This window comes from Pezoporus occidentalis, unplaced genomic scaffold (genome assembly GCF_034315485.1).
Source record: "Pezoporus occidentalis ecotype Australia unplaced genomic scaffold, CSIRO_AGI_Poc_V1 ctg183, whole genome shotgun sequence".
Lineage (NCBI taxonomy): Eukaryota > Metazoa > Chordata > Aves > Psittaciformes > Psittacidae > Pezoporus > Pezoporus occidentalis.
The window spans coordinates 655102-675566 of NW_026913673.1; the positions used below are offsets into that span (position 1 = coordinate 655102).

Here is a 20465-nt window from a genome sequence, read left to right on the forward strand (position 1 = left end):
GTTCCCTTCTGTTACTTCCGAGAAGTAACAAGGTGGTCTTGGTGGTCTTAGGTTTTGATTTGGTTTGGGGTTTTTGTTTGGTGGGTTGGTTGGTTTTTAACAAAGCAGAACAAAGGCACTTACTGTTATCATGCTTGTGCCCTGGATAGATAATTCTGAACACGTAGTCTGTACAAGTGTCTTCAGCTGGGGTCTCCTCCAGGTCCACTGATTTGCTGCTGTTCCGTTTTCGAAGCTTTGGAAATACCTTACCCTAGAGAGAATAACAGTTCCATACATTCAGCTGTGAATGACTACAGAGCACAACAAACTAAGTACTTCAGACCTTTGGCATTCTAAAACTGAACTTCCAATGTTGGGAGGAGATGAGGGAGAAAACAACAGTAGAATCATATATAGCAGGTGGCTTAGGGGTACCTAACACTAAATAAAATTGGACTAAGTAGGGTTATTTTGCCTCCCACTTTACTATAAAGCAGCTGGAAATGAATGCCCAGACTCTGTGGAGCAGGATGGTGCTGGTTGAACAGAGACATTGAGATCAGCCCTACACACTACAAGCAGCTCATCAGAGAAGACGGCACCTTGCCCTGTTGGGACCACAGGGGTGGCTCCAGCTGGCCACGAGGCAGGAGACCATTCTCCAGACAGGAAAGGAATGCGAGGAGGTGACCTCCTTGGGGGAAGTGCAGCGGAGGTCTCTGGGTTCCATCCTGGCTCACCAAGACTAACGTCCATCTGCTTTCTGCTGCAAAGGAGGACAAGGGGAGTCCACACTGTTACATCGGAACCTTGACTTTTTGCTCTGACCTTCTAAGTGAATTTCATCTGTGATCATCTCTAAGCAGACAAATAAACCCCTGTGAGCCCCAGAAAGCTAAGGATGTCTCAGTCCTTGAGTCCTAAAGAAGCTCCAGATACAAGCAAACTATGACCCAGGACACAGGCCTCATGCAGAAACATTTAGAGTGATTCTGAACACTGATACAATAAATAATAAAGGAACAACTAAACTAAGCCTCTGGTGCATGACATAACTTGACAAAGGACACACAATTCAGAATGAAAACTAACCTAATGGGTGTAACCAGAGGCTGCCAGCTTTACTCTTATGAGAACTGGTAAGTCACACTCCCTGCTGTCACTAGAAACTGAGAAGAAACAAGGAAAACCACCCTGTGCTCTGGATACTCCTTTAAGCACAATGATCTGCATCTCGTACAACTGGCAAAAGAATGCAAGTGAGTTAGGTTCTTCATTTCCTTTTCCAAAACTGAATGAATGAGGCATCTGGAGCCACCTGGGAAAAGGGGGAATCTCCAAGAGCAGGATGTACTCTGCTCTGCAAGTTCCAGCCTGGTAGCTAGGTGCTGGGCAGGACCGCCAAGTGTCTGTCATCGTGTGCAAGCAGCAAGATTCATGTTGTGCATATGCCTGGCACCCCATACTGAAACAGCTTTCTCAGTGAAGAACAGCACATGCTGTCATGTTTCATGTCTGTCGTTTAATCCCCTTTCCCTAAGGAACTGCCACAGAGCAGAGTGGTGATGCCTCTGACCGTCAGTGGAACACGGGACAAGCACAGTGTCCTGGGGGAGCTGAACAAAGTGAGGCTAATGGACCTGAATTAACATTGCCATTGTCATCCAGTGCCAGGTAGGAGTCCAGATTTTAACCCTCATCCCATACATCCATAATGAGTTAGAAGTGTTAATGACAATGAGGGAGGAAAAGCAGTCACTCAAGTGGCAATTCTCTGCTTATGTATTTTAAAACAACACACAAACTGTCTTCTAAAACAGCCTCCTTTTGCAGTAAAACCCTAAAAGGCACCACATAAAAAGGCAGCAGCATTAACATTCACCTGGCAGAAAGGGGCTTTGGGAGTGCCCCATGAGAAGAAGGTTTATGCTTACGTTGCTGATGGCAGTGAATGCAGACAATCTGGCTGAGTGGCACTATTAGTGCGTAGTCCCAGTAAACACTAGGAGGGAAGGAAAAAGTGCAGGACACATTATTTTCCATATTCAAAAGTGTTTGTGGTTCCAAGCACCCAATAAAACACTCTGCTAAGTTAATAACTCCTCATTAAAGTTGGCAAATTAGCAGTTAAATAAAAGGCCAAGGAACGAGTTCCCCACAGTGGAAGGAAGGCACCAGCCTTCCCATAACCTCCCTTTCCCCTTTCACTTCCCTGTCCCCGCCACTGCCCCACACCGGATACTGCAGTGCTCTGGCTAAGGTTAAAGTGCCTGGGGCACAGGCTGGGCAATGGTCTTGTGGCTGGGTCTCAGGACAGACGGGTTCAATTCTGTCTTGCACACGTGATTTATGGGCAGCAGCTTGTAAACGCACTGGGCCTCAAGCTTTCAGATTAAACAGTGGGAGCAGCTCCGAACCCTTCCGAGAACAACCTGATCAGAGTTTAGCACAGGGTAAGGGTAGAGGGCTTTTAGACAAAGAATGGTGCGGAAGAAGCATTTGAAAGCAGTGCTCTGGGGGTGAAGCAGCATTCCCTGAGGAGACATACCTGCCTGGTTCAGGACTACCTGTCTTTCTACTGAAGCAGAATACCAAATTCGATGAATAACTGGTCTAATGAAAGACAAGGACACTGCAGGTTTCTCTTTTGAGGCTGAAATCAGCCATGCTTGCCAAGTGATTTGTGACCCTTTGAAGGGAGGTACTAGGTTGTAATGATGGGAGGTAGTGTTGAGCCTCTTCTCTTGAACACCTGGAAAAGTGGACTTTTGTTTTCCTTTTGAAAAGCCCTTATATCCAAGTGCATTACAGGACCTTTGGAAAGCGGCAAAACAGGAACAGAACCCAAGCTGTGTGGCACCTTAACTTACGCACTATTCAGAAGTGCTTCAGTCCAATCAGCCTCGTTACACCTATGTCATATTGCCAAGTATACAAGAAATAAACACCACGAATGCTTCCAATCTTCTGAATGCAGTGACTACCTTTTCTCCAGCTCTGAATCGCCAAGGGTTCCATTCATCAGCTGATTTGGGGTCCATTTTAATGTCAAACTGTCTGCTGACTGATGAAGGGAGAGATAGCCAGGAATTGCCTCCAAGTCATCTTTCTGTTCACAGAAGCAACAAACAGGCAATTCAGGTGACTCAAGTGCACAACTGTAATTGTCATGTTCCAGTCTTCCTATGAACCACCAGTTCCACAGCAGTGAATTATCTAGGAACTGCTGAGGGAAACCTTAACATCAAACGTACTGGTATTTAATACTGGGGGAAAAAAACACAAGCCTCTTACACCCTTATCCACACTGCTGACCTCTTGAGTCACAGCCAGGCAGCAGCTGTGTCTGTTGGCCCAAACTCAGTGTACTCACCGGCTGGACTAAGACGTTGTTCTTCCCATACAAAAGGTGAGTTCGGGAATTCTGGTGCAAGGACTCCACATACTCCCGTGCCGAAGCAGCGAAGCGATCCTCTGACATGCTCCCACTTGAGTGTCGTTTCCGGATCTAGCACACACAGACACAGGCATGGCAGATCAGGTAGGGCAGGAATGATCACACCAGCAGGCCAACGAAACAGGAACAGTTCCATTTAGACCAGTCTCTGTAGAGGGGAACATATTCTGGAGCCTGGCAGAGAAATGACCTGGAGTCTTACACAGTCCTGAGCAAGGACACCCATAATCCTTTGTGAAGGACCTGGTCAGATCACAAGTGTCACAAGCCACAGAATTCAGTCCTGGATCTCAACCTTTTCTACATGCAGATAAAGAGGACATTTGGGCCCAAATGGACTTCTAATCTGCGATAAAGGCCCCATGACAGAAGAGACAAGAAAGCTTGCTCTAGGTTCAGAGCTTTCCCCTGGGGCTGTTTTTATTATCAACCTGTGCCTTAACTCAGAAATAGCTGCACAGTAAATACCTACTCCCAGGGCTGGGCGCTTGGAAGGAGAGTCCTGGCGGCTATGTACTCCATGGATGCGGTGTCGCTGAACGAGCTCATCTGCTGACGGGTCTGTCCAGTAGTGATCTGCTGTCTTCAGCTTGGTGTACTCCAGAGCACATGGTCCAACTAAGGAAACAGCCCCAGAGAGAAACCTCCTGGGTCTCTTCAGAAACACACTTAAGTCTTATCCTGCTAGCCAAGTACGGAACGTGAGATTTCCTTCTCAAGCCAAGTGACTATTATCGATCACTTAACGACCCTACAGGATCAGCCCATAATACAGACAATACATATAACAACATACCAGGTCCTATTCTCTAGGGCTGTACAAAACCATTCCTGTAGTGCCCTGCAATAGCAGCATTGGTAGTAATGATCTGTCAGCAAGCGTTCAGTCAAAAGCCATTCCCATTGTGTTCTCTGATACTTAATACTAAAACCAGACAATTGGTCTCCACTGGTCTCATAAGCAACAAAACATCACCTTCTATGTTGTTCTGAATAGTTAACACTACATGCTAGGGATAAAAACCACTATTTGTCATAATACAGAATGTTCTGAGAAACAATTCATTTTCTTTAGCATAAGAAGTAACTTTGCAAGAACTCACCTAGAAGAGAAGCCAGTATTGGGCCACAGACAGGATCTGCCAGTAAAGCTTCTTTTTCATAGTATTTACTAGGAACAGAATATCAGAACTGAGTTAAAAACACTGGTGGTTATTTTTAAAAGCTCTTATGCCTCCTAGCAGCACGAGTCCATTGACTTTAAAAATACCATGTGCTACTGGGAGGGTGCCAAAGGAAGCACTGAGATAAGGGCAGGAAGCCAGCCAGGCTGCTGTCAACCTGACAAGTGCTTCAGCATTGGCTGTGGCCCCCAGCAGTCAGTGCTGTGTGCAGGGGAAGCATGGCTACTAAATTCACATCCCAGGTCACACGTAACAAAAACTGAGACCAAACACCCATCTCGAGCAAACTCAAGCAATAAATTACCTGTATGAAAGGGAAGATTTCAGAGTTCTAAGAGTGAAAATGGGATCTGGGCTGTACAACTAATAGGTCTGAATAGTCAGACACAGTATTTCCTGAACTGGATGGGTAGAGAAAAAGCAGTTGCTAGGATTACCTATTAGTTACTGATGCAATGCACCTCCTCTAAAAGCTCTAATGGCTTAACTGGCCCATACAGTAACTTCATAAAGAAGAAACACTGTGTTGGGTTTGCAGATAAAGAAGGTTCTTACAACACGGTGCGTTCTGAACTATTCTGTAAGTTCATTAAATGCATCATAAAAAGCTGTGGAGAAATTTAGCCCATTTTAGACATCTGCTTTAGAACATTTCCTAAATTATATCAGTAACACAGACTAGATATCCGTGGAGCACAAAAGGAGCCTAGAACAGTCAGTTCAATAAACCTACACTCCAGGCTTCTATATTTAACAAGATGACCACCACCCTACTCTGGATCCATGCTCTGCCCTTCATCAGTTGTGTAACCTCAGGCAAGCCACTTCCTCTCACAGTGCTCATCCTACCTCATCTATTTTGGCACAGAGCTCTTGAGAGGCAGGAGCTTGCCTTTTGCTAAATGTGTTTACCCACTATATTTGATTTGGGGCTTTGGGCACTAATGCAATATGAAGACAAACAATAACTCTCTGCAAGCAATTTTGTCAGTTTTCCACAGAGACCAAGAGATGCACACATTCTTAAGCAGCTATCTGTGAGGAATAATCTTGAAACACTGTCAAGAACAATGCACTACTCAAATAGTAGCTCTTGCAATGACCCCTGACTTCCCATCACAGCAGGCAATGCTGACTTATAAAACCACAGAGCCAAAACATCAAACCACCCAGATTTCTTGAACTGTCCTTATCCTCTGGTGTCTCTTCCACTAGATGGGGCTCAAACTCTAAACCACCTTCTCTTCCTCAAGCGCAGAACTTGAACATGGAGCACTTGAGCAGGAATGTCACCAAACAGCATGAGAACAAACCCAAGGTTTCATTCAGTAACTCCTCCTGCTCTAAATTCATTTTCCCTTCTTTCATCTACTACTGTATTAACCACTCCTGACCTATTAGAAGACATTTCTATCCCACTAAGGTTAGGTCCCATTAGAATTTGGGCACCTAATATACTTCAAGTTAGTTTTTTTAGCTGATTTCTGGGAAGCCGTGTGGCTGTTTAAGTTTCTGTAAGTCAGAAACACTATCAATGTCCCAAACCATTTTTTCTAAAGGCCTCTGCAGTTAATTTTTTCTCTCCAAGAATTCTGTAGAAGACCTTCAATGCAACCCCTTGTTGCAGATACCTGAACGCATCAGCCAGACAAAGCCCTGTGCTTCTGATCCGGTCCTTACCTGCAGTTATCAACAATATACTGCACAATCTTGTCTAGCACTTTCTCAATCAGTGCTGTCCGAACCCATATGTGTTTGATGGCCTGAGGTGTCAGGACAGGAGTTTTGCTTGTGGTTGAGCCCTGCCTCTTGAGGGGCTCCTGCCCATTTGGCTGATTTTTCCTGCGAAAGGAGACAAAGTAAAGTTGTCACAATTCAGACTCTTCTGCTCACAGGAAGCTCTCCAGTGAAGGGCTGCATGGAGAGGTGTTGGAATACACAGGCTGAAATTAATAGGCTGTAAATGCACTGCAGACCATACACCCCAAAAGAATGAAAAAACAGCAAAATGCAAAGTGTAGCAGAACAGTGGCATGTGATGAACAGAAGCTCGCTTCTTATCAGAAAAAGCTTCACACTCAGTTGGGAAAGCCACAGGGAGAATGGTAAAAAGAAGATTCTTGTCTCCCAGCTTTGTCTGGTAAACTCAGGCTGAAGCTAGCCACGACCCCAAGGCGGCACACAGCTGTTTTAGCATGAGATAATCCACTGAGGTGAGAAGCATGGAGCAGGATTTGAGCTAACAGAGGCAGAGCTTTTCCAGGGACCTCCTGCCATACCATCTCCAGGCACTCCTTGGGCACAGACCCATCTTTTTTCTCCCTCTGTTAAGCACCATATATAGCTGTAGCACAGTCTGTGCTAGTGTCTTGGCAGTGAGAGCCTATCTCCTACCACCTACAGAACAACAACAAGACAACTAAAAGATAAGCAACATCAAACTGAGAAACTAGAAGTATAGCAAATGAGCATCCAAAGCCAGCTGGGAGCTTGCTTACAGCCAAGACCCCCTGCTTGTTCCTACAGCATAAGCCAGCACAGCAACAGGTCCACCTCAGAAATGAGGAGCTTAACGCTGCCTTTCAGAGGCAGGGTGGCAAGCTGGCTGTACAGAGCAGAATCACTCCCAGTGTGGCTGTAAGCAGGAACAAGGGGGCTGCTCAGCACAGGGCTCTCTGAACCACAGGGGAATGGTCCTTCCTCACTGTGCAATTATCCACTGCCCAGAAAATCTGCTTTTAGTGAGTCCCTAAAGAGACAAACCTTCAACAAAGTGGCCAAGAAAGGTCCCTTTGCACCTACCAGGCAGTGTCTGCACCCTCGCCATGCTGCTCGCACACTGTGTCAATTTTGGTGACAGCCAGAGCTCAGCCTCACCTGCTCTCCACTTGCTGCTGCAGGTCCTGCACCTTCTTGCAGATGTCCCCAGCTATCGCATAGGTCTTGCCAACCTTGGTGAAGAGAGCAGCTACCTTGTCAGTGCGCAGGAAGCCGGCAGCCCTGCGCTTCAGCATGTGCAGGAGACACGCTTCCACCACACCTACGAGAAAGGGAAGGAGATGAAGTGATGGGCACTGCTGTCCTTTGGCCTTCCCTTCGGTGGCTGTCATCTGCTGACACCCACTGGTCAGATGTGAAGAGAACAGAGCTGCGGCAGGGGCAGACAGAAAGACCAGATCTCAAAACTGGATGAAGCAAGCGTGTGTCTAACCTCAACACCAAACACCTTGTAAGTTACAGATAATGTCAGTGCACAAATGAACCACAGGACTGAACATCTCCCTCTGTTTTCATCCCATTTTACACATCTCTGTGAAAGAGTTCCCAATTCTACTGAAAATGAACTAAAAGCAAACTCTCTACTCAACTTCTTGTGGCAGAACCAGCTCCCCCACCTCAAGACAGAATGAGGTAGAAATCTGCTTTTACTGATGATCTGTTTTGAACACAGGCTCCTAGTTATCCTTGTGAGTTGCTGCATCCATTTCCTCCACTTGTGGTCTGATGTTTGCAACGAAAACTGAGGAATTGAGAAGGAAATGTAGTACTCCTACAGCCTAGGAGGGAACAGAGAAGCAGCCAGACCTATAACTACAAGAGATCTGCCTGTGAGGTTCATTTTGCAAACCTTACTGTAACACGCTCTGATGGTCACCAGGAAAAGACTGCATTGCACTACTTCAGCCTGGCAGGACTGTGCATCAGAGATCTGAACAGCTCTCATCTAAACTGCTGCAGGGAAAAGAGAAACACTGTCCTGGGTTCAGCAGTAGCAGTCATTTTTCCCCTTCTTGGTAGCTGGTGCAGTGCAATGTTTTGACTTTCAGCTCGGGAACAGAGCTGATAACAAGCGATGTTTTGGTTTGGCCAAGGACTTTGTGAGCCTCATGCTCTGCCAGGGAGGAGGGGGAGCCAGGAGGAAGCAGAGACAGGACACCTGACCCAAGTTAGCCAAAGAGGTATTCCATACCACAGCACGTCATGCCCAGGATGTAACTGGGAGTTAGCCGGAAGGGCTGGGAGACTGCAGGGTTGGAGGAGGTATCGGTCGGAGCTTGGTCGGGCTGGGGGGGGCGAGTTATCGGTCGGCTGGTGGTGAGATGATGTATTCTCTTCCCTTGTTATTTCCTTTATCATTATTATCATTGGTGGTAGCAGTAGTGATCTGTGTTATACCTTAGTTACTAAACTGTTCTTATCTCAACCCGTGGGAGTTGCATTCTTTTCCATTCTCCTCTCCGTCCCTCCGGGAGCAGGGGGAGGGCAAGAAAGGGGGGGAAGTGAGTGAACGAGTTACCTGACTGGGTTTAAACCACGACAGTTCTTTTTGGCGCCCAACGTGGGGCTCGAAGGGTTGAGATAACGACAGATTTGACTGGATTAATAGTCACTCGTCACAATGGTGATTTATTGGCTCTCAGAGTTGTTTCGCTTGATCTCACAGCTTCAGAATGTTGTAACTTACGTAGAGCCGGTATTTGCTGTGATAGTGTTTATCAAGTATGGGGCCTGGGCTAAGGTTCTTGTCTCACTGTGCTTTATGGCAATGGCTTGTAATACGGGCGGGCTCCAGCAGCAGGGCGGGACGGACGTGGCCGTGGACTTGTACCTGGCCGTCCGGCTGCTCTTCACCGTCCTGGCCCTCACCCTACTCTCCATCTTCGTGAGGCTGCGGGGAGCCGAGGGGGAGCGGCCCCGGGAGCCGGCGGCAGCCGAACCGGCCCGGGAGAGCGGCCCCGGGGACCAAGCGGCGGCGGGAGCGGGGCCGGAGGCCGCGAGGGGACGGCTGCGGGTGGAGGAGGTCGGGGCGGTCGAGGAGCAGAAGGAGGCGGCTGCCGAGCAGCGGGAGAAGGCGGCGGAGGAGCCGAGCCCCGCGGAGGAGCCCAGCCCCGCGGCCGAGCCGAGCCCCGCGGCCGAGCCGAGCCCCGCGGCCGAGCCCAGCCCCGCGGAGGAGCCCAGCCCCGCGACGGCCGAGAGCATTTCCCGGAAGCCGCCCGCCGAGCCCCAGGAGGATGCAGGAGACCACGCAGCATTTCCCAGCAAGGCAGAGGAGGAAGAGCTGGACTCAGGAAAAGAGAAGCTGGCGGTGGGAGAGCCGACAAGCACAGCAGCTACACCAGCCCCAGTGACAAGTACAGCAGCATCGTGTGAGAGTTCTGAAGGTTTTGAATGGCCTTTGGGTGTCCTTGGGACCTGCCTGCTGATTGTGATGGGGATCAGCATGTTGGCACACACACAGGCTGTGTTCTACCCACGACCATTTTGTCTGATCTCAAAAGTTAAGCAGAGTCAGGTTTGGGTCTTGTCTGGGGTTAGACGAGGATATGGGGGACCAAGAGGTTTTCCCCAAGGCTGGACAGCCAGGAGTGGCAGGGTGTGTGGGACAGTATGGGCAAGTATCTAGTCCACTGGGCCCCTCCAGTGCTTTGGAAGCATTGGAGATGGAAGGCAGCTGTATGGAGTCCCCAGCAACGAGCTGCAGAAACTGCTGAAGGGGACAGTGAATTATTTTGAGCCTGGTGGGCCCAATGCACTTCAGGCCATCAGAGCAGAGATGCAACACAGAGATGGACTCATGATCGAGGGGTGGACTTAGCAATGGACACTATTGCCCAGGTTATTCACGAGTGTGAACACTGTACACAGTCTCTCCTGCTCTGGAAGACTGTTACAAGAGATGGAGCCTGACATCATGGACCAGATGGACTCAGCAGCTTTATAGGGACTGGTCCATGCACTGAGATAAGAGTGCACTGAGATAAGAGTGATGGTATATTGAAAATGTGGGATCTGAGCATGACGTGAATGGTATGGAATAAGGGGTGGATAATGTCCTGGGTTCAGCAGTAGCAGTCATTTTTCCCCTTCTTGGTAGCTGGTGCAGTGCAATGTTTTGACTTTCAGCTCGGGAACAGAGCTGATAACAAGCGATGTTTTGGTTTGGCCAAGGACTTTGTGAGCCTCATGCTCTGCCAGGGAGGAGGGGGAGCCAGGAGGAAGCAGAGACAGGACACCTGACCCAAGTTAGCCAAAGAGGTATTCCATACCACAGCACGTCATGCCCAGGATGTAACTGGGAGTTAGCCGGAAGGGCTGGGAGACTGCAGGGTTGGAGGAGGTATCGGTCGGAGCTTGGTCGGGCTGGGGGGGCGAGTTATCGGTCGGCTGGTGGTGAGATGATGTATTCTCTTCCCTTGTTATTTCCTTTATCATTATTATCATTGGTGGTAGCAGTAGTGATCTGTGTTATACCTTAGTTACTAAACTGTTCTTATCTCAACCCGTGGGAGTTGCATTCTTTTCCATTCTCCTCTCCGTCCCTCCGGGAGCAGGGGGAGGGCAAGAAAGGGGGGGAAGTGAGTGAACGAGTTACCTGACTGGGTTTAAACCACGACAAACACAAATAACAGAACAAAACAAAACCCAAGCTTTCCTTGTCTACCAGCTTTTAAATGGAGACTGCAGATGACTCATCCAGTCAGCACTGTCCACGAGAAGGTATGAAGGAAACAGAGCAATTCATTCACAGGGAGGGGAGCAGAACAACTGCATTGGCAAGGTGTGCTCACAAAACCCACGCAGGCACAGCAGCCCTCGCAGAGGGCTTGAGCTCAGCAGCAGCGATGCTCTCCTGCTTTCAATGGCAGCAGGCAGTCCTGCACCCAACTGCAGTTACAATTGCCACCTTAAGTGTCACAAATGGCCCTCCATCTGCTCTGACACACACTGCACCTCTCCCAAGCTTCGGCACTGAGCTTTCATAGAAGGCAGTGTTTTGTTGTCCTTTAAGCCCAATGCTGTCGGGTGCTGAGCAATCCCTGAAGACTCCCCCTCCTCGCTGTACTTAATGGCCTCCAAACCCCATAACACCTGAAAGCCCTGCCTGAGAAAGACCCACCCTCACTGCTCAGTCCCTGAGGATTAACCTGAGTCACAAGGAATGGCACTGCTTGCGTTCATCCAGCTGGGAAGCTATGGAGCCAGAGGATCACAGGATGCGTCTGCACTGAACAGCGTCAGTATAAACATCCCCTTCATCTCCACTGCTACCCTTGCTTTGTGAGACTGAATTAACGCAAACATTAGGAGAAGCATATATGAGGTATTAATAACTTCACGTTTTGTGTCTTATCGCACTGGAAAAGAGAAAGCTGTAATTGGCTTCCTGCTATCACTCACTACACAAATTACCCTAATGCGTGTTCAGAAAGCACAACCGCTTGCTCCTGGAGTGCAGAAAACAGCACCAGAAAAGCAAATTGGAAATGTGCTGTGGGATAACAGTGCCGCTGTCTTGCTTTCAACTGTGAAGGCAGATATGTTTTTAAGCTAAGTAATACTGGATAAAATCTGACAGAAGATAAAATTTCCACAGACAGCCCTAATTTCCTTATGAGACCATCACTGGAATGCAATACTGACGGCTTGGGGATTTGGGATTGTTAATTTTTAACCATTTTTTCTGCAATACAACTAACCCAAGTTAGCAAAGCCAAGTCTTCTAATCGTATACCCTGACTTCATTCTCTGTAAAACAGAGAAGTCAACGTTCTCTCCTCTTCTCCTTCCTAGTACTAAGTTTGCTCAGACAGCAAATTCTTCACAATAAATGCTATATATTCCCTTATCGTACAACCTAGATGAGAACTCTGCAACTCCAACTTCATCTTACAATGAAACAGGAAACATGTATTAGCGTCACAGTCTCTCCTCAAGCTGCTGAATGGGAAATGCCACATAAAGCTGCTGGCAAGCCAGAAGCCAGGATCGTGATGCACCATGCTGTGACCAGCTTCTTCCAACACTCCAACAACAGCTACAACTCAAAGCAAGCCAGGGAAACCGTGTTCTTCCTGCCCATCATGTCTCCAAGAGGAGAGCCCCAATAACCCCTTGGTGACCAGGGCTGTGTGCAGCTGGCCTAGGGCTATAATGGAATGACTGTCCTGGCATTTCTTACTGCTGTTTGCAAAGAGGGTTCAAGCCCACGAGAAGCAAAAATCAGACCGAGATGTTGTATGGCAACAATGGAGCAATGGCCTCAGCTTTTGCAGGCTCCTGATCTCAGGACATGAGCTTGGCTGCACCAAGGCTACCGAGCAGTCTGACGCCGCTTCCCACGCTGCTGTGCTTCCCAACCAGCACTACTGACTCAGAAGACAGCCACCCCCTGCTTTTTCATCCCTATTATGCACAGGAGCCCGAGCATGGCACTGTTCCCTGAAAGGAGGACCAGGACACACAGGCACATCCCTGCTTGACCCCCCTCAGCAATCAGCTTATTCCAGGAAACATCCGCCCCAATCAAAGGACATCTGTAGGTGGCAAAGGCAGTGCCTGTGCTCTCACACGAGCGGGAGCCCGGTGCTGATGACATCTCTGTGAGCGAGGCTGGTTCTGCTCAGAGGAAGAGGGAGCATCTGCGTATCTAACACAGAAGCAGCAGCGGGGGGGAGCGCTGCTCGGCTGCCCACAGGGTTTTGCAAGGCCAGGTAGAGCAGCACGGGAAGAACAAAGAGTGATGACAGCCCGGGGATGTTCTTCACATCGCAGCCACAGATCCTGTCTAGCAACCATCACAACAACTCCCAACCCAGCTGCTGTTCTGCTCTGTCTTTCAATTAGAAATAAAGAAAATGAAGCAAGCAAGGCAGCTTCCCGGATGCCTGCAGCCATGCAGCAATAATTGCTTCCAAATCTTAAATGAAGCAACCTGCCTTCAAAAATAACTGCAAAGAAGTGCACTGCGGTTGCTCAGGAAACAGGCTCTTTTCCCACCTTCCCTGGTGTGGGGTTTTTTCTTTCTTTGAAACAATAAAATATTAATGAAACAAATGTAGTGGAAAGCACAGCAGGCACAGCTCCATCAGTAACACACGCTGCAGCTGCCATGGAGGGCCATCTCCACAGCGACCGGCCCCACGGCCCCAAGATTTAATTATTCCATCGTGACATTTCTCATCACAAGGACTTGGCATAACATCAGTCCCCGGATGACTGCCATGTATGTGTCTGCAAGGGGAGAGACACTGGAATTAGCTGCTGGATTGCCTCAAAATGTATGTTCCACAGGATGAGAGATGAATGCGCCATGTCCAGGTCTATGTGTCCAGCACCCTCAGGTCTGGGTCCAGGTTACAGTCCCACTTCATTCTCCTCTTCATCACCCACAAAGTGAGGCTAACACTACTGTCTGACTCCAACTTTTCTCCTCGGGCTCCTTTACACAAGGGAATTATCCCAAAACAGCTCACTGACTTTACATTCACATCCAACCTAATCCATGTCAGCTTTCAAATACACAGTGCTTTTTATCCAGTTGAAGTGGGAAACACTGGAGGAGAACAGTGCATCTGGCACACAGATGCCCTGCTATTCCATCCCAGAGGGACAGTACAGATGTCACCTCCGAGCATGCAACAGCAGGGAGGCAGCCTCCAGCACAGCAAGGGGCACAAGAGCTTCACAGCACATTAGCTAAAGAGGTCACCTGCCTGGAAGAGCCAAGGAGGGCAAGGAGGTTTGCTGTGTGTCCAAAGGCAGACACCAAGCTCCCTGCACAGCCACATTCTCCTGCACACACAGAGCCAAGCTCAGTCAACAAGGAAACTTGAACTTGGACATCCTGAGCAACCTGCAGAAGTATCACCCTCGAGCTGCAGAATCCTTCCAAGGACATGAGAGGAGCTGGCGAGCGGTGCTCAAATGGCTTTACAGGGAGGAAGTAACAGTATTTGAGGACATCTCCTTAGCTCCACTTACCTTTTCCCTCTGTCTCTTCCACAACACTCCGATGCCTACTTTCTAAGCACTGGATTGAAACAGCAAAAGCAATCATTTTGCAGTGAAAATAAACCAGCACTTACAAACTCTTCTTCCTGAAAACCTCCCCATCTTTGCAGTTAGGCTGCTCATGCTTCTTGCATTTGGTAATCTGCAAGGGAATAAGTGTTGTTTCTTGGCCAGCCCTTGGATTTAAATCAGTTCCCCATGGCAGGCTCTTGGCGTTCATCTGGTAGGCTTGGGGGGTGTTATAGATAGAGGAACCTTTGGGACAGGAAAATGAAGTTATTTACCTACTTTAAAGAAAATTAACAATTTTCCCTTTTCTGGAACCTGACACTAAAAAGTGATGAAGATTTAGCTGTTTCTGGAGGATGTGAACATCAGAAAGACATCAAGAGGTACTTTGGTGTACAACCAGGTAATTTATACACACGTACACATGCTTTTATTTATTTACATGGGTAAAAAAACTACTATAAGCTCTCTGGGCACAGCACAATGTGAGTGTGACCCGAGCCTGCCTCCTGTCACTATACTTACAACAGTAAGTACATACAAACACTGAGTACAGAAAACTGCCCACATGCAGTACATATACGTGGGCAGAGCAGCACTGCAACGTGGAACAGATCAGCAGAGCCCAGGTAATTCCCTTGTATGGTTCATCTGAGAGCAGCCATCCAAAATTCATTAACTGCAGCCAGTTTTGAGGAACATCCCCTGCAGTATCCACTGTGAATTTAATTAAGTGCAGGTATGTTATTGATTTACAGCTCAAATAACCACAGTCCCCAACACGCTTTGGCAGTGTCACTGGTTCATGCCTCCAACAAGGCTACTTCCTGCAGGCTCAGGTGAACAAGTTCAGTTTTCATCTTTTTTTTTGCCTTTATGAAAATCTTGATGTGACTTAATGGAATGTGAAACAAGAGAGCTCTAGGGATGGGGCTAGAAGGGTGGGAAGCAGCAAAAAGCAGGATTATTTATGGGGTTTATCTAGCAGATGAGGTTTTCCTTAGACAGGAAGAAATACCGCAGCTAAATACCTTGTTTTCATGGAAACTGCACGGGGAATTGAATTCATGAGGCTGAAGGGAATAAGAACAAGTGAAAAGAGGAGGATGGTAGAGAAGCAGTTAGCGGCTCAGCATCTCCAGCTGCTGTTGCTTTACCTCCCTGCCGCAGAGCTGCCCAGTTTGAAACCAACTTTATTACCAAGTTATAGCATTCTATGGCATTGAGAAATGTGCACTAAGTAGATGAGATACCCAGCTGTACCTGCACACCAGCTAAGAAGCAAATGGCTGTAGAGGAGATACCCAAATCGGCTCCTTTGTCCAAAGGGTTCTGCTTTGGGTATTTTATGTAAGACAGAAAAAAAATGAACATCAAGCATGTTTTTAAGTCTCAATCCACATTTGACATTCTGCCTTCAAATGCCAAGGACTGTAGACTCTCCAGATATAACTGCACTGCAAATAAGGGGCTTCATGTCACAAATCCAAGTACCCTCATGGGACACCAGGCAAGGATAACGAGAGAGCTGTGCTACAGCCAAGCTCACTCCCACCCACCTCACCTGATCTTCAGTACACCATTCATCAAACCAAATGCAACAACCAGTGCAACTGAGACGGGAGGATTCCCTCACCTATCAGCACTAAAAGCACTAGAAAAAGTGCTTCATTTTGAACTAATGTTCCTCCCACCTCTGGTGCTGTGATTTAAACACCACAGTACAAGAAGTAAAGTCCAATTAAGTATTTTCTTTATAATCACAACCTCAAGCTAATGCCTCAGTGGTTAAGTACAACTCATGCTTTATAACAGGGCATCCCTTAATAGCCATATGCATCAAAGTTATCTATGCTGATGTGTTTCTTCCCTTGATGATGTACAACTTCAGTACTTTCTTTTAGCATATACCCATTTTTCATCTCCCCACAAGGCTGTGGAAATCTGAAGCTTGCAGCCTCACTGCAAGGCTGGTATATTTATTACAGGGTTATTTACAACAGCCCTACCGTGGTTGTATTGGACAACGGCAGCACTGCTAAGAGATGGTATCTTAGGGAGGTAAAAGGCACCATATTTCTGCTGCAGCTCTTATTCTGACTGGTGAGCTGAGAAGTCAAGATGCCCGATGTTAGATCAATTGGGAGGGCAAACTGTTTTCATCCCAAGCTGCAAAATGAAGGCCGTTAAAGTATCTATCACTTTTATTAGTGTTTGTTAAAGCACTAATGTAGCAAATCACTTGGAATCCACACAAAGGAAAATAGCAAGGTGATAGGTGCTAGGAGAACACCGAGTATTTCTATTTTACAACAGCACAAAGAGACATTATGTGTGCTTAGGCCTGCACAGAACTAGGTCCTGTGTAACTCTGCAGGGAGAGGCAGTCTTTGCCTTTAAAGAGTCCATCAGTAAAATTGCACTTGATGACTACCAGAAAAAAACCCTTTTGGAGATTATATGTGAGAGCAGATTCACTGTTACAGAAATGTTGAAAACACACTGTAAAAGAATGGTTTAATTTGAAAACTCTACTTGTAAACTGGATGGTTTGAGTCCCTATCAGCAGAAAGCACCTTTCCCATGGATGCAAGGTAAAACAGCAGTTACTGGAACCTCAACCAACACTGTGGTTTAATGGTTAAGTTCACTCAGACTCAAGCTACCTGTGCTTTGCTCTGCTGCACAGACTCCTATCTTCAATAAACCCCTGGGGGGGTAAATATCTAAATGGGCAATCCCAGCTTTGAAGACAGCTCTGTCTGGGAAACATCAGGGCTGGGAGGCAGTGATTGCTCCTCTTTAAATCTTCACCATTAAGCTCCAAGGATCTCAATAACCCTCAGAAAATAGAAGTGTTTCCATTAAACACTATTAAGGGTAAATCACAATTCCTGATGTTTCTAAATAACTGAATATGATCCAATTCAACAGCCCAGGACTAAAGTGAAATGTTCAGCTGAGCCCTCTAAAAGGGAAGAGAGAGAATATTTCACTTCTCAAACAGAAACACGTGCGGTTCAAAACCTGTCTCATTTCACATCAGAGCTAATAGTCACCCTCTGCTTTTCCCTCTCCGCTACAGCACACCACTCATTACTTTAAAGCTCCTCTTTGGAGCACAATCAAAAACCTTTTCAATTTCTGTGAAGAAATATTTGCCTCCCCCCAGTGATGCTCATCTCTGCTGCTCTCTTCGGGCTAATGTGTTTATGAAGTGAGGCAGAATCTCTGCAAACTATTTTATCAGCATTATTCATCGCTGAAACTGTTCCATTTGTTTTCCAAACAGATGCAGTAAGAGGGAGGCTCGCTCCTATTCTGAGACCTGCATTTCCACAGCAGATTAAGTGCATTTCTTAATGTATCAGTGCCAGGGGTAGAAAGCCAAAGAAGTTCAAATAATAAATTGTCTGCTTGGGCAGGGGTTATTTACATCCATTTCGACATAAGTTACGTTTTTGTGAACTAAGGAGAAAACAAAGAGAGCAAAGTGAATTCTTATTTTCCTGTCAAACCCAGGAGAACTGTCCTATTCAGAAGCCTCAAGAGAATCACCTAAAAACCCCACAGCAAATGCCATCTCTTCCTAATGGGGCTGATTTGCAGAGGACTGGAAGGCTGTAACTCAACTGAAAGTGGTGAGAACAGTTTGTTGTGTGGACACTCCAAAACTGAGGCCCAAAATAGCTCCAAATCGATCTCCTGTTCCTTTCCTCTCTAAACACTTTGTTGCCACACTTGAAATAGGAGGCAGAGTAAGGGCTTCTATCAGGAGCTTATTTCTCCTTAAAAACAAAGGTTCCCAAATTGCTGCCTTCCATGATTTTAGTGCAAGTCTGTGAGTATCTGATATTCTTCTGAAAGCTTCACCACCTTGAAGCATGCCAATGGGCATGAACCTCTGGATAGGAAACGTGCTTAAGGAATACATTTCTATTCCTCTGTTTTCTTCATGAACTTTAATCCAGTCTTGCCATTTAGGGCCACAAAGGAAAAGATTTCTGACTCATGGTTTTTCATTGCTCGGGGCTGGCAATCGTGACGTTTGGTGACTCTGATAATTGCTTGGATTTCAAGTCCTGAACGAGAGAAAACAGAGCCCAAGCTCCAGCATCATGCAGTCACTGGTTCCTAATTAGATCTGCTCTTTCAAACGCAATTAGCTTGGTGCAAAATGGGATAACAAGTCATCATAAAACCAACGAAGAAACACTCACAACTAACCGCATCTTTGTGGTTAACCCTTGGGTATGTTAGCAGCTTGGATTCCTAACCAGCACCACCGGGCACTCCTGCACACACTGTCGAGATTTCCTGGTTTTCCACTGCCAGCTTTGACAGAGACATCCATGATTTCAGCTGAAGCTATCTGACTGGATTCCTGATTTACAGACTCTGACACAGGATCTTTTCTGACCTCAGAATAAGCGTGTGGCTCCAGAAAATCCAGTCACATCATTGCTTTCCCGTTGTCTATGACCTCCAAAATGAATGGAGCCCACATCAGAAGGTGTGATGACACCAAATTAGAGGTGGGAAGTAACTGTTAAATTGTTTGGTCCATTCTTGGTGGTTTTGCACATTAACTGCAGTCAGGTTATACAAGGTTCTAAAATGTTAATAGGACCCAGAATCATTCTGCTTCACAGAATTTGCCAGTCCTTCTCTGTGAACAGATACTGACCTATACAGAGCTATTCCAGCTAACACACCCTTCTCATTATCCTCCAAGAAAGGAACACCTCCTGTTATCCAAGCCCAGGTGCCCAAGGGCTACATGAAAGGAAACTGCAATGGATGGATATGAGGTCTCCACATTAGGAGTGCTTCCAGAGAAGACTGGACTCATTGTCAGGCAAGTCAGCACCAAACTCGTGTTCAGACAAGTCTGCTCACTTTGGAATGGCAGATGTCAGCTGAAAGGCCTTAGGCCATCTCTCTCCTGTGTATAATTCACACAAAGAACACTGCTCTGAGGACTGCTTCCTACATGGATCCCTTACTTCACAAGCAAGGTCACATCCTTCTCCTGTTTCAAGGGCTGCATACACGACTAAACAGTCACAGAGAAGGCATAAACACTCTCCTTTAATACTGAGATCCAGCCCTGCAGCCAAACCATATTACCTTTCCCAGTGCATTACTGAACAGATCATGACATTGATTTTGTTTTTCTTTTAGATCTGTGATATTTAAACACAGCATTACTCAGAAAAAACAGTAACTTTCATCAGCTAATAAGAGAAGAAAAGCAATATGCACAATGGAAATGGAAACCACAAAACCTGAGGTTAATGCAGCTCAGTGAAGGGGACTGGCTTGTCTTCCAGGGCTAAGCAAGCCAAGCTCTCAAGCCTTCTCTCACTGGAGAGGGTCTCTTCCCCTTCTCTGCACATCCCATCTGTACTGGACCAGCACATGGATCTGCAGGTCCTGCAGTGAGTATTCCCAACAAATCTATCAAGATAGAGCAGGAAATTCACATTCAAAAATAGCAAATTTTCTGCTTTGGTTTCGAAGGGGGAAAACGTTTCTGTACTGCAAGTCTGGTCCAGACAAAACACTGCTTTGGAACTGATGTAGAGTGCAAAGATAATGAAACAACACTGAGGTAGGGAGAGATGTTGGGAGTGACAGCGTTCTCCCTGCCCCGCAGAGACAGCACGGAGCAGAACAGCACAGCGCGGGCCATGCGTCACGGATGTCAGCTACTGTTACTAAGGGAACGGCACCACATAACCCGGCTGAAGCATCCACATCCAGAAAAGCCTGTCCACAAAGATGCCCCAGCAGCCACCGAGCTGCGTCATTTCATTGTGCTGTGACTGACAACACAGAACTGGTGAAATCCACTCACCAGCAACCTGGAGCCCAAAGGAATTCGGACTTTCTGTCCCAACGTGACACACATGAGCCACACTACGCAGTCCAAACTGAACTGCTACAGCTCTGAATCACAGAGCGAGAGCTTGCACAAATCAGACAGGATGAAAGAGCAACTGGGATGTAACTGGGTTATTAACTGGGTTGAGAACAAA

The 20465-nt window shown here is 47.0% G+C and overlaps 1 protein-coding gene across 6 annotated transcripts in view; it reads right to left on the bottom strand.

Moving 5' to 3' along the window:
- Window positions 1-20465, bottom strand: part of SGSM2 (small G protein signaling modulator 2) — a 46706-nt gene that overhangs the window by 16057 nt on the left and 10184 nt on the right. For 4 of the 6 annotated variants that reach the window (XM_062615639.1, XM_062615638.1, XM_062615635.1 and 1 more), the window contains exons 3-11: window positions 7501-7663; window positions 6304-6465; window positions 4543-4610; window positions 3912-4057; window positions 3356-3490; window positions 2967-3091; window positions 1917-1984; window positions 585-748; window positions 124-253 (exon numbers count right to left, since the gene is read on the bottom strand). In XM_062615639.1, coding sequence (XP_062471623.1) covers window positions 124-253; window positions 585-748; window positions 1917-1984; window positions 2967-3091; window positions 3356-3490; window positions 3912-4057; window positions 4543-4610; window positions 6304-6465; window positions 7501-7663 — 1161 coding nt within the window. The remainder of the gene's footprint in view (window positions 1-123; window positions 254-584; window positions 749-1916; window positions 1985-2966; window positions 3092-3355; window positions 3491-3911; window positions 4058-4542; window positions 4611-6303; window positions 6466-7500; window positions 7664-20465) is intronic. The other 2 variants (XM_062615636.1, XM_062615641.1) reach the window with 1 other exon arrangement.